A 14,659-nucleotide genomic window follows, 5' to 3' on the forward strand; every position below is an offset into this window, starting at 1 on the left:
TGCTGTCAGTCATTTTGCCCTCATTAAAAACTTGTACAGAAAGAAATATATAGTACTTTCAAATAAAATTATGGTCACTTGCATGAGATAAAGACAGTGGAGCAATAAAAGCAGTTTAATATTATATAGGGCTCGACATTAACGCTTGTCTGCTTGTCCGGGAAAAAAAAATTTCTTGAAGGGTCAAGTGAAAATTTTACTTGCCCGACCGTTAAAGTAGCCTGATTAAAATGTCAATAACAAAAAATAAATAGGGAGTCACCAAAACGCGAGAATGATTCTGCATTAATTTAGTGTAAGTGGTGATTGATAGTGAATAATAATATATAATGTACTAGGGCTGTCAAAATGTCTGAAAAGCTAAATTCGAAATTCTTTCATAAATATTAGCAAAATTCTAATTATAAAGGCAATATTCAAATGTTAGAGGGAAAAAGTACTGTATTGTCTCCTATGGCCACAAGAGGGCGCAGGCGAGCGCAACAAGCTAATAAAAACCAAATCAAGCATCGCATATTTTATTGAAATGAACTGACATTCACTTTTTACAGTGCATTAACTTTTTTTAAACAATTGTTATTAAATAAAATATAATTTCATTAATGAGCATGTAAGTAAAATTAGGTAACAAAAGTGCATAAACTGCAAGTGCATCAGTAACCTGAGAAAACACGCTTCAACGGGCAACATTATGTGGACACAAAATAGCAAACGGACATTCAGAAACAATCCATTTCCATCTACATATTGTTGATGAAAAACACCAAACAGTCAACTTGACCTGCAGCGAGTGCTGAGCGTTTTTTGCTGAGGTATGATCAAGTATGTCTTTGCCAGCTGCGCAATATGTGGATACATATATACCGTATGGTTTTTGCCACCAACTGAGAGGATTTTCGTCAGGAGGACGCGTATCTTCTCTTTCATTTATATCCATCTCATGCTCCAAAGCCCTGATTGCCTTCTTCTGCACTGCTCTGTGTCTGACTGAATACGCCGTAGAACAGGTTGCCCATTTTTTACGCCTTTTTATTCAAATTAACAACACAGCCGTACCGCTGTACTGGATAAACAAACCGCGTCTCGCGTGCCTCTACCAAAAATTGCATTTTTTTTATAAATTCGACGATTATTCGAAATTTTCTTTGACAGCCCTATAATGTACTGACGGTAAGAAGGTTGTGCTGTTGAGGCTCGCTCAGCCTCATGAGAAGAAATCGCAACAAATGAGCGCAGCTCAAACAAAAGAAACTGTTAACTTACGGTGGTAAAAATTTTATATTTTTAACATACGATACAGTATGTGTCGCAGGTCCGACACAGAAGCATAAAGCACATTTACTGTAGCTCCAGCAGCAATATAGCCAATATAAGCCATTTTCATAAAGGTTCACAAACCGACACTAACAAAAAACGTATTACGGTATTTCCATGTTTTTCGACATTATGCAGGCTGTGATCAGCTAAAGAATAAAAAAGAAGGAAAACCTCTTCTCTTCCTAATCTCTTTATTGACAATAGCTTTATAAACGATTCTTATTACGAATTTGGAAAGATGGTTGGTGAATGTAGCGTTCCCAAATACAAATGGTAAGCTACTCAAACGCACAACAGAGTGGCATTTACTGTGAATCGAAACTTAAGATGAACTATGCTATCACATGCTAACTATGCTATGCTTTGGATTTACTCTGAAACAAGAAGCGTGTCAAACTATAGTTACAATTTATTTGTAGGTGTTATTGTTACAGTGTAATTATACATTTAAGTATGGAGTAATATTAATTAACAACATGTACTTACTATAGAGTTAGGGTAGGATTAGGGTCCTAACATTTTGCTGTTTATTTAGAAATTGTGCAAGGCTATTTCGTGATTTCAATCATCGTAAAGTAACCAGGCACAAAAAAAAAGGTTGGAAAATACGGAAATCTGTATAAATACAGGGGGAAAAGTTCACATCCCTGATCATGGCATTCATAAGTACTGATGATTATCTTATAAATAACATTGATAATATAATATGATATAATCTGATAGCTACCATTGGTACCATTACAGCATGTTTTTGTAAGGGGAATGAACAGAACGAGGCTTTATACTGAAACAGCCTAGGATCAGACAAGACTACATTAGATAAGCAGCAGAGACCAAAATAACCATTTCAAACATTTCTTCGCTCATTTAGAAGATCTGTGACAATTTAGCACAGAACAAACGGTCCTGTTCTCTGCTACCTTGGCTGTTTACCTCGTGATGTGTGATAGTCCCAGAGTGAGCTCTGAAAAGTGCTATGTGTTGCGATTAAAATGCATTCCTGTGTAGCTATGCACTCGCTAATTTACATTCCAACACCACAAAGAGGGCACATACCCCATATTCAGAAGACAGGCTCTGGTACCAGCATAGCCAAAACATTGCCTTATTAACATACCAGTGCCACAGTTAGTTGACCGGCCCACAACGTCAGAATCAAATGTATTTAGACTAAATTGTACTTGAGGTTAAAGGTGCTGCAAGCAATTTTAGCCATTTCACTAAGTTCAATTAAGTTCAACAAGCTCCTTCCAAAACATCTACCAGCAAAGACATCCCTGTAAACCTTAACGTGTACAATGTTTTAGAGTGATTCTTATTGAGGGCAGACAACTTACTTGGCTCTTTTATGCCTAGTCTAGAACGGTCACAGAGACAGGTGTGATTTCTCATGATGCCCATTTCAGTGATATCTGTCAGGTGGTATATATTTAAAAACCACTTATAGCACATTTGATAACCACCAGTAATAAGAACGGGGGCTATTAGTCTTTGAATGCATTTGGTCAGAGGCTGATTTGAGTATTCCTCAGCACTTCTGGAGTGGCTTACTTTAAAAAGGTTGACCAAATGTTTGATTTTGCAGAATAATCGGCACGATAACTGATTGCTGGAGCAATCTGCAAAAATCAATACCGATAGATTTTCCGGGTTGCATCCGTTGTTGGAGTTGCGGAGTAGGCTCCACTGTCATTATACAGTACGAGAGCGGCCTCTAGAGGCAAAATCACTGATGCCTTATGGAGTTTGTTTTGACACGTGAGGCAGAGCGAGACACGGATTAAAACAGTTTCCATATCATTATACATTAATTAATTTGTTGACAGCATTAGTAGAGAAAGAACAGTAGTATATTTGCTGTCAATGCTGAGAGGGCGCTAACATTATTACCTCGAACGCATTTTTTACATTCGTTAACCAGCGATGTTGCATATGTAAAGCTAGTGATGTAAGAAATAAAATTGATATGTTCATTTACATTTACGCATTTGGCAGACGCTTTTATCCAAAGCGACTTACATTGCATTCAAGGTACACATTTTACATTTTTTTGTCAGTTTTTGCTTTCCCTGGGAATCGAACCCATGACCATGGCGTTGCTAGCGCCATGCTCTACTGTTTGAGCTACAGGAAAGCTACAGTTCATGCCGCCAACAGAAGCATATGAAACAAATCAGAAACGCATCCGATTTCAGTTTGAACACATTGTTTTGAGTGTACACACACCAACAATATTTGTCCCAAATCGTTGTTAATGTGCATAATGATTTCAGCCTAGGCTGGAATAGTGCATTTTTCAGCAAAACAATTATCTTTCTGTAACATTAATGTAGTCTGTATGCTTCATAGGGATTAATATTTATATATTTATTTCATTTAAAATGTACAGTACATGTTCATGGTTAAATACTTTCTGCTCTGCGACGTGCCACGGATTGCACGGAGGTGTCACGGAGTACCACCCCAAGCGAAGACTAATACAAACGCCCTTTACCCACACAAAAAAATCTCCAACTTCAAAATTGTTGTCGTTGTTTAACCTTTTTTTTTTTTTTTTTGTTCTTTCAGCCTCTGAAGCCCTTTGGACCTTCAACATTTTGGTTGCTATTGAAGTCTATTGTGGAGAAAAATCCGGAAATGTTTTCCCTCAAAAAACGTAATTTATTTTCCACTGAAGATATGCATTCTTGTCAACCCATTAGGGATTAGTGGTGTGCATATATAACATTAACACGACATAAAGTGCGTAGGCTATGACAGATTGATAAGCAGACATGCTATTTTTGACTGGATGTAACTTTTGATACTTTCGCGGTTAAAGTGGCTCGCCTATTGATTTTGTCCCATCAGTGTGGCTCTCATGAAACAAATAGCGAAGACCACTGCTCTAAAGCGTGCCGTGGGTTTGGTTGGAGGTATTTGAGAACGCATGGGAAAAAGTCATGTGAGAGAAGGCAATGCCTCCATCATGCTTTGATTGGCCTACGTTGTTCACATGATAAATCCCGAAACTCATTTTTAATGTATGTTCTGCATCCACAAACCGATCTGAATGAATAGTTAAATAATGCTGTTCAATAGGAAGACTAATTAAAAAGAAGGTATACTATCAAAATGTCTCTTAATATCAAAATCAGCTTGGCGAAATGAACACATCTGTGGGTCTGTAAGCAATGCTTAGATTTGATGACAGATGATCCAAAAATAAGCAGGTTATAGAACATAACTGTTAAATGTAAAATACAAAATAGAAGCGTATTGAATTATTATTATTTATTTATTTGATAGTGTAAGGAATGTCTATTATTTACACATTAAGTGTAACTGGAACATGAATTTACATGAACTAACAGTGGACTTTGTCTCCTCATTTTAGAATACTACTGCACACCAATGAGTAAAAATAGTACTTTGGTACTGAATGATTACCACATTCACATATCATTGTACTCCAAGGTACTTAAAAAAAATTACATGGCACTACTGTAGTACAATAAAGTTAAAAAAAATATTGTTACAGAGTTCAATAATACTGGTGAAAAAGAGCATTGAGAGGTGGGGGAGGTTAAGAGGAAGACAACTGGCTGGACTGAATCCTAGTTTCTCCAGGTGGATGAACACAGCAGGCTTAAGAACAACATTTTTCGACACTGATGCATTTCCTGCATCACATGTCCCATGCCGCAAAATGCTGAGACTATTAGCCCACATCAAAGAAACCAGTGGATGAGCCAACAAAACATGCACAAGCTTGAAACATGAAACTGTACAACATGTTTGGTACCAACACCTGGCACCAAAAGAGCAGCGGTTCTCAAACTGAGGTCTGCAGACCACTGGTGGTCCTAAAGGATTTAAAGTGGCCAGCACTAATAATAATAATAATAATAATAATAATTATTATTATTATTATTATTATTATTATTATTATTATTATTATTATTATTATTGACAAGACTAAAGAATTAACACAAAAAGTGACTAATCAACTCATAAAAATTAATTATCTGATTGTGTTAACAATTTTACAATAAAGCAGGACTCGCAAGTAGTTTGGGAAAATTGGGCGGTGGTCATATTTTGTAATATCCATGACTCCTATAAACAGTATCCATGACTAGCAAGAAGACGAATCCAACAAACAATATCACAGCAAGTACTGTTATCATCATACAAAAATCCAGTCAAGTCTAGTAACTAACATGAAGTATAGACACAGGTTAAAAGGTTTGGAATTATGTAGTTTGTGTTACTGGTCTTGTGCAAACCTGTGCTGGCAGGCATGTACAGACACAATGAGCATGCATGACACACAGATTATGCAATCCATATAGGTGCACTTTTGATATTCTAACTTTTGAAAGACAGCATAAATGGTCACATTGTAGCTATAAATACATATATGTATAGTATAGATTAGGGGTGTAACGATTCATCTACTACATCGATGTATCGATTTATATTCCTATGATCTAACTACATCGATCTGTGCTCGGCAACTTGGCCTTCCGGACGACATGTATCGATCTAACATTGTTTTAAAAGGTAATCAATCGATTGTATCGATCATAGGAAATAACGCATTGGATTTAAGCACGTCAGACTTTATATGGATGTTTTTTCTTAGCACTTTTAATGATAAAGGCGTCAAACGTTACTCGATTCAGTCTGCCTATCTGTGACATTATCGCCTCGCACCAGCAGCAGCGCTAAGAAAACAAAACATAGCATGGCGGATGGCAGAGGAGAAGCCAACGAGCGAGAAATTATCAAGCCACCAGGAGAAAGAGCTAACGTTACCTGTACTTTCAACCCTTGCTAAATGTTACCTGTGCATTCCTGACACCAGTGTGCCAGCAGAGCGAGTTTTAGTACTGCTGGCGACATGGTGAACGCACAGAGAAGTGTTCTGCGGTCAGATCATGTTGATCAGTTGATATTTTTGGGAACAAAATGTAATTGAGTCATTGAAGAGTAGTTGGTTACATTTTATCTTTTGTTAAATATTGTTTGTTACTGAGAGTAGTAGCAGGTTCAGCCAGTTTATTCAACCTGAAGAAATGTTAGTTGCACTTCATTTTTGATATTAATATTGTATTTATATTATTTTAATGTTGAACAACAACAGCAAAAGTAGCAGGTAAACCTACTATTAATTAAACCTGAAGAGAAGTTAGTTGCACTTTTTTTTTTATATTAATATTGTATTTATATTATTTTAATGTTGAAACACAACAGCAAAAGTAGCAGGTTAACCTACTATTAATTAAACCTGAAGAGAAGTTAGTTGCACTTTATTTTTGATATTAATATTGTAATATTTTTATGTTGGAAAACAAAAGCAGAAGTAGCGGGTTAACCTACTGTTGAAATGTTGGTTGCACTTACTGTGCTTTTATTGAAAATGTATTGAATATTGAAAATTAGAGCAGAAAAGGTTAACTTCCTGTTAATTCATCCTAAACTGTTGGTTGCACTTTATTCAAATAAAATTTTAATGCATTTGCATTTGTTTATATCCATAATTAATTTATACCTGATTCCCTTACAAGAAACAACAGGAATCTAGGAAACTTTACCTGCACTGACCAGTATCCAGATATTTATTTCAGTCACACAATTTTTGGCTAAAAAGTTACTGAATCGATTTCAAGTCACTGAATCGTTTCGGATCGTATCGTTCTAAATGAACCAATATCATCCTTGAATCGTATCGACAACCTCAAATCGTGATACGAATCGAATCGTTGTTAAAACGAATCGTTACACCCCTAGTATAGATCATGTATATCGCACAAAAAAAACTATACAGAAGGAGGTATGGGGCAGTTTCATCACATAAAATAAAATGTGTGTAAATGCTTGAATGCAAATTAAATAAAACCGACACGATGTGCAGAGACAACTGTAAGTAAACCATCTGCATCATGTCAAACTCCCTGTATAACATTTAACTGTTTTGTCTGAGCACTATTCAACATTGTCATTGACTCGATAGCGTGAGTTTAGGTTGGGACAACCTGTGTGTCCCAAGTTATGGCCGATGGAGACCTATTTGACGTTTGTGTGAAATTAGCCTGCAACAACTAGTAAAGACTATTAGCATAGTCGCCTACCTGCAGTGCCCTCAAAAGCATGCCAGTGTAAATCCTTCAGACAAAGCCATACAATGCATAAGGTTAGAGCTAAACATCCGGGATAGTCACGTTGCAGAATGTGTGAAGTCAAGTATAGAGATCGTAGTTGAACATTACAGACCAGGCACCATGATTCGAAACGCACCTGTTTCTTGGATTAAATACAAATTATAACCATCATAGAGTTAAAATGTATCATTTGCATGTTTTTAGGTCCTATCAGTTTTAATTGTCAAGCGATTTTAAACCATTCGAACGCAAGACAACACGAAGGAGAACTGAATTCGGAACTCACACACCGTTTTCTGTGCTTGCACACAGAGCAGCACAGACAGTATGCGAACAATGAATTATGTTCTCTTTCACGTCTATTTGTGCTTGAATGAAAACATACACGCAAAATGAAGCCAAAATGCCCATCTCGTTGAGTATGTCACTCATGGTTTATGTCAGGAGTGTCCAATCCTGCTCCTGGAAGGCCATTGCCCTGCAGAGTTCAGCTCCAACCCCAATTAAACACAACTGAACCAGCTGATTAAAGATCTTACTAGGCATACTATAAATTTCCAGACAGGTGTGTCTGTTGAGGCAAGTTGGAGCTAAACTCCCCAGGATAGTGGCCCTGCAGGACCGAGTTTGGACACCCCTGGCTGACATGAACTAAACCAGGGGTTTTAAACTGGGGTCAGGGGTCCTCCAGAAGGTTCTAAGGAGTCCCCAGAAGATTTCAGAGACTAAAAAGACAAAGCAAAAATGTTTTAAGTCTACCGAACATTCTAAGCGTTTCATTTCTAAATGTTTCTCTCCTTTCTTGCTGTATACATACTAATCGTATATGTTTGTTTTATATCTTTCTAGTGAGTTTCTCACTATAGTCCCCTTTATCTTGCTCACCCCTTTAAGTTTAGAAACTATATGTTGTATTTATAATATCACACTTACTATTTATCTAACAGTTTAAATGTTTTTTCATACATTCAAATATATAAATGGGTTTTAGGAAGGGGGTCCCTCATAAAAGGTTAATCATATTTGGGGGTCCTTGGCATCAGAAAGTTTGAAAACCCCTGAACTAAACAATTGTGAAAGAAAACGGATCACTATACTGGATATATGCATTGGCCCTTAAAGTGACAACAGCCTAATATACCTGCTGCTGTCTGTGACAATGTTCAACAAATCAAACAAAATACAAAGAGCAAATCACTTTTGTAGCTTTAACAAAGATTAACTGCATTTCATTTATACAGTGAAAACTATGCAATGTTATTTTACATTTTATTATTCAATTTCTACTGTTAGACACCTGAAAAATATAAAGCACTGTTTATTTCTAGTGTTGGGCAATCGATTAAATCGCATCCAAAATAAAAGTTTGTATTTACAATATGTGTGTACTGTGTATTATTATATATATATATATATATATATATATATATATATATATATATAGTACAAAATCAACCCAATCATTCTAGAATTACTAATTATTTCCAAATACAACTATTCAAGTCATCTGGTGAAATTGTTTTCATATCGCAATAAATATATAAAAAAAAAAACATAACAGAAAAATTAAATATTGCAATTAATATTTTTTCCCAATATCGTGCCCTAGTTGCGGCAATGCTGCCTGAAAATAATGTTTTCTGTGTTTCACAGAAGTTCAGTCATACATCTACAAAAGTGCTGTTTACAAAAGAAAAAGAAAGGTACGAGAAAGAGAGAGGGTTAGAGATGCTAGAAAGTTATCAGATGCTTTAAACCAACCTTTTTCCTCACACACACACACACATACATCTATCTCTGCTTCAACTATGATAAACAAATGAGTCATCTAGGGCTTGCTGAGAACACTGACTCACTAACACTGCATTCTCTCACTCCCCCTGCTGCAACACACACTCAGCCAAGTACATAGCAGCCGCTAAACAAAGTGGATATAAAAAGAGAAACCTTTCGGGCAAATGAGTAAGAGAATGCAACAGAAAGGAGATGGCAAGAGGAGGGGGGCATTACAATGAAGATCTGTTTTGTACAGTTCACCCAAAAATTACAAATTGTGTCAATTTACTCACTCATGTCATTCTAAAGCTCTACAACTTACTTTCTTCTGTTACACACACACACACACAAAAAAATATTTTGAATACCTTTTGCCCATACAATTAAAGTCAACAGACTTTCATTGTATGGAGCAAAAAAAAAAACTTTTTGGACTATACTTTGTGTTGCACGGAAGAAAGAAACTCATACAGGTTTGATGAGTAAATTAATAAAGCATATTAACTTTTTGGGTGAACGAAACCCTTTTAATTGACTCAGTAGTGTTTAGAGCAGTGGTTCTCAAACCGGTCCTGGGGACTACCCACCAGTGTACATTTTGCATGTCTCCCTCATCTAACACACCTGATTCAACACATCAGCTCATCAGTAGAGACTGCAAGACTTGAATTGGGTGTGTCTGATGAGGGAGACAACCGATACAAAATGTGCAGTGGTGAGGGAACTGGTGAACCACTGGTTTAGAACATAAAAATAATTCTTATAGAACGTAATGCATTTTAAGAGACATGACTGTCAATAAAAAAATAATTAGAGTCATTTTAAAGGTGCTTACCTTTAGACACTGCTGTGAGCCCCTCAGATTTCATTAAATCTATGCTGGCATAGGCACCGTTCTCTGGGGGAGGAGCGCTGGAGGATGGCAAGGAAAGCGCATCATGAGCGTTCCCAGGCCGGAGATCATCTCTCAGGTCTAGGGCGATGTAGTTCAGGCCATTCTGGTGTTCCACAGTTATAGTCCTTGCAGACCTCACAGAGGGGGGATTGGCTCTATCAGATGTGGTTCCCAATGTTACATCACTACTGGATGTCATGCCATCAATCCAAACGCAGTCAAAGTTTTGTCCCTTGTTGCGGCCCACCTGCTGAGCCCCACCATTGCTAGGTACAGTACCATTGGTGTCCTGGCCACTTCCACCTGACGCCTCTGAAGATGTGACAAAGGTCTCCGAACTGTGTCTCCGCCTGCCCTGGGGATCAGCACGGACAACTTTGGGCTCAGTCGGGGGGCTGAAGGGGAAAAACTGTTGCTCCAGAACACACAGGTGCTCAAGCATGGCTGTAGGGCTCTTCGACTTGTCCTCAGGCTCAAAGGACATTTCTGTGTAGTCGTCAGGCTTACCCACCATGAGCCCGCTGCAGTGGGAGGATGAGGAGGGCCGGATATATGAAGGAGGATTCCAGGGGGCCACCAGAGAGGGCCGAGGGGACCGACTCTTAGGTGGAAGTCCATCCACCTCGACAGTCATATAGTCCTGTGGCAGAGGGGACTTGCGCTGCTCCCGGTTGATACTGAGGGTTGAGGGGGAGCCTTCAGCAGACAACGAGCAGGCGGAATATGTGGGCCGATCCCCGAATTCAATATTTATGTACTCTCCAGGGCTGGAAGGCCGCACTGCCGCTTCACCTGCTCGCAGAGAGCCGTGCAAACTTCGCCTTCCCAGGGGCAGACGGGTCGGCCGAACGGCACGGCGGTCCATGAAGCTATTATGTGGAGAGGACTCAGAAGGTGGGCACCTGCTACTGCGATCTAGGGTGGCTGTGGGCGAGATGTAGACTGGTTTCGCTGGGGAACTCATGGGCACATAATCATCATGCTCAGCCTGTTCTCTGGATGGAGCTTTGTATGAGCGAGGGAGGGAGAAATATGGACTGTAGGACTTGGGAACACCAGGAGTGGTCAAGGCATAATAATTTTCTGTGGAAACCTTTTGAGCATTAGTTGTGGAGCTGCTCTGAGACATATCCATGTATTCTGCATTCTTGGGGTAGTGAGAGGCTCTCGGTCCCTCTGCTTGTCTGCTAATGTCAGGGCTGGAGGGGAGGGGGGAGTCAGTAGCCCCACTCCTACCAGGGAGCATCATCATATAGCCTTGAGTCTCCCTGTGCTGGGGAACATTTAAATCAGCACTTTGGACTCGTGGAGAGGCAGAGAGGAGGATATTTGGTTGCATAGGCATGTAATCTGCATCCCTAGAGGAGGGCAGCACACCTGCCATCATGGGCATGTACCCATCATCCTTAGGTGCGTCAGCGGGCCGTAGGCTAGGGGGCCGGTCCTGACTGTGTTCTGAACTGGAGCTGTAGTCAGAGCAAAGGGAGGAGGAGGTAGAGACAGTCTGTGCACTGCCGCTCCAAGAGCTACTCTCAGCCACAGCCTCGTCCAGCGAGAAGGTGGTCTGGGTCATCTTTTGATAAACAGCTACTCCAGCAGCACTAGCGCCCCCAACCTGCCTGGAGATGGAAGCCGTCCGCCTCCTTAAAGACCCCGGTCGCGAATCTTCATCAGTACTCTCATCTCGGGTCGCCTCAGCCGCGCTCGTTCCGAACACGTCGCGATTCCAGCCCATAGCCATGTAGTCATTGAGACAGTGCTCCTCCCGGATGGGTGGTGTGTTTCCTAGGGAGTCGGGGGTGTTGCTGCGTACTCTGAAGTAGCGGAAGTCTCCAGGGCTGGAGCCATACTCGTCAGATGAGTTGAAACCTCCATCGCTTGGGGATCCACAAATGGATGCACTGGAGGGGCGGGTGATGGTGTCTGACACAGAGCCATGCCCGCTGCTGCTAGACATGCTGATCGGACTGGTGGTCGAAGGGAAGTGTGACACTGGCAGCGAGGCCGAACGGGCATGATAAGTGGAGCCCGGTGGGGCGCGAATGTAGCGGGCCCCGGCCCCACTGCTACTTTCCTGCCGGCTCAGGTTAGCACGGGCTGTGTTGAGATGAATAAGGCTACCTGTCACAGAGCGAAAGGGACGGTTCATCGTGCTCTCTCCCTCGCTGGAGGTGCGGAAACGGTATCCGTTCGCTCCACTGCTCTTCCTGCTAGATGGAGTGCCCACCACAGACTCGGTCCGAGAACGCCGCTGGAGCCCTGTCTGGCTGGGCGGGAGGTTGCCCAGATGTCGCCGCGTGGTGATAAAGCCCATCGGGTTGGTGCCAGAAGACTGGCTTTTGCTTCTGGGCCTGAACTCAGCAAATGCCTTCAGCGCCTTCATGGTCTCTAGAATTGTCTCATGCATGTTCTGCGCCACCACAGAATCATCCACCTGCATCCAAACCTCCCCAGGTCCTATAGAAGAAGAGCGGCCGACCTCAATAAAAAAGAAGCTCTCCGAATGGCCACAGCGTCTGATATTCATCAGCTGCAAGTTCACACAAGGCGTCTCAGAGTTCAGCTTCACCAGGTGGATGCTCTTGGCAGACAAACAGAGCCTATACACGCCAGTTAGATTCTTGGTCTGGCCCAAGCCCTTTGGTTTAACGTTTACCTGCCACACTTCCTTAAAGTCAGTCCCTGGGGTCACAGTACCGTATCCATCGTCAATCTCTTCCGCGTCCAGGTGGCCCCTCTTCCCCTCACTCATAAGCTCGCTGAGCGCCTGGTACCACTCCTCCTGCTCCTGCTCATTCTCAGCGACAATTGCGAAGTATTCATCCTTAGTGTACAGAGCAATGAGATGTTTATTCTTTGAATCTGCCCTTTTATTCACAGTGAAACACTGGTAAAGATAGATCACTCTTTTGGGGGGAGAGGCGCCAGCCGAGGAGGCGGCGGCGGCGGCAGCAGCGCTCGAGCGCAGGGTGTTTCGGAATTTCTTCTCGCTGTCATAGTATTCCAGTCTGCTCGGCCCCAGATGACTCGACGCCCGCAAGACGAAAAACCTCTTATGGCCGTGTTTCTGCTTTCTCAGATAGCCACACTTCCTAATTTCGTCAGACACAGCGGAGCTGGTGTTCACAGCAGGGGAAGCTGAGGTAGCGTGTGTGTTACTCGCAGCAGAGTCCTCGTGCGCCCGGTTAAACGAGGACGTGGATCCTTTCCTCGCCGGTGATTCCAGGTGCTGTTGATGTTGATCACTCTGTTGATGAAAAGCAGCGGCGCCGACATCCAGTGCTGAAGGGGGTTCCCCCACAGAGGTGTCGCCGTTCGCCGTTGCAGGTTTAGTCCCAATAGCCCGCTGTTGCGGTTCCAGCATCAACATAGCGGCTTTGCCTTCTTGGTAGTTCGCGAAATTTGCCATCAGATAAAATATTTAAGGTCACTTTACCTCATACTTATAGACCGAGACCCCATGTTTGTTTGGGGGGAACCGTGTCTCAAGCGGTGCGCTTCAGTCTTTTCAGTCTTGAGTTTCTCTCGGCCGCCACATGAAAAGCAGATATCCCAGCCAATACTCCGAGAACTCAATGCCAGCAACTGCAACATGACCACATTTACCCGATCTATTATCGGTAGATCCTCCTAGCGGGCTACCAATCTGCTCCGCGCGCCCTGTGTACACTACGGAGCACAGCACAAACAACACATGACTCGTGCGTCATTCGCTTGTGGGTGGGAGGAGGCGTCCGATTGAGCGAAACGTGCGATTGAAAGCTGCTGCGGCCAATCACGGTGGACCTTTTCGGTTCTACGTCAATGTAACCGGCCAATGACTTCACTCGGAGTTTCATTGAACTGGCAAAGTGATGTCCAATGATATGATGCAAAGCTGTTTGCGTCATAGGATATCGAGCGCTTATTGGCTGTAGCGTTTGACTGAAAGGTCATCCGTCCTATCACAGGCGTTTTCAACGTCCCTTTTTGCTCGGTGTTGTTTATCTCTTTCCTGACGCGTATCGCTTGCTGCTAGTTTTCTACTTACTACAGCCGAGTGTACCTAATTTACCATCATTAAATGATTGCTAAACACCAATACATTTACCCTTTTATACCATTATTGTATTTTGCTGGTGATTGGTATTTTTAACACAAGCAGTGCGGAATTTTTAATCTTCTAATTTGTAACTTATCCACTCGTGTTACAATACTTTTCAGTGTGTTGAGAATGTTCTTGTAAATTTATATTGCTTCACATTTCTGTGGGAAATATTCGTAACATCATCTTTCATATCAAAACTGTGAGTCAGAAGCAGAGATAAATAGCAAAGTTCCATAACTAAATATCAATGCCTAATCTCATTAAGATTGTTTAGTATAAATTACGTTGTTTGGAGAATGCATGATCTAACTTTCTACTAGCCTTTCTAAATTGCTATCAATTACAATTATGACATTTCATATCGTTTTTATTTTACAATTAACTTTTTCTTTTTAGAAGTTTCGATTTTTTTTTTTTTTTTGAGGCAAGTTAATTTTT

The 14,659-nt window shown here is 41.2% G+C and overlaps 1 protein-coding gene across 1 annotated transcript in view; it reads right to left on the bottom strand.

The window, feature by feature from the left end:
• The window catches only part of irs4b (insulin receptor substrate 4b), a 32,214-nt gene extending 18,379 nt beyond the window's left edge, over nucleotides 1-13,835 (bottom strand). Inside the window, exon 1 of the mRNA XM_079811205.1 lies at nucleotides 10,075-13,835. Coding sequence (XP_079667331.1) covers nucleotides 10,075-13,543 — 3,469 coding nt within the window. The 5' untranslated portion in view covers nucleotides 13,544-13,835. The remainder of the gene's footprint in view (nucleotides 1-10,074) is intronic.
• Between the last annotated feature and the right edge of the window lie 824 nt (nucleotides 13,836-14,659).

The sequence above is a fragment of the Gobio gobio genome (assembly GCF_949357685.1).
Source record: "Gobio gobio genome assembly, chromosome: 2".
Taxonomy (NCBI): Eukaryota; Metazoa; Chordata; class Actinopteri; order Cypriniformes; family Gobionidae; genus Gobio; species Gobio gobio.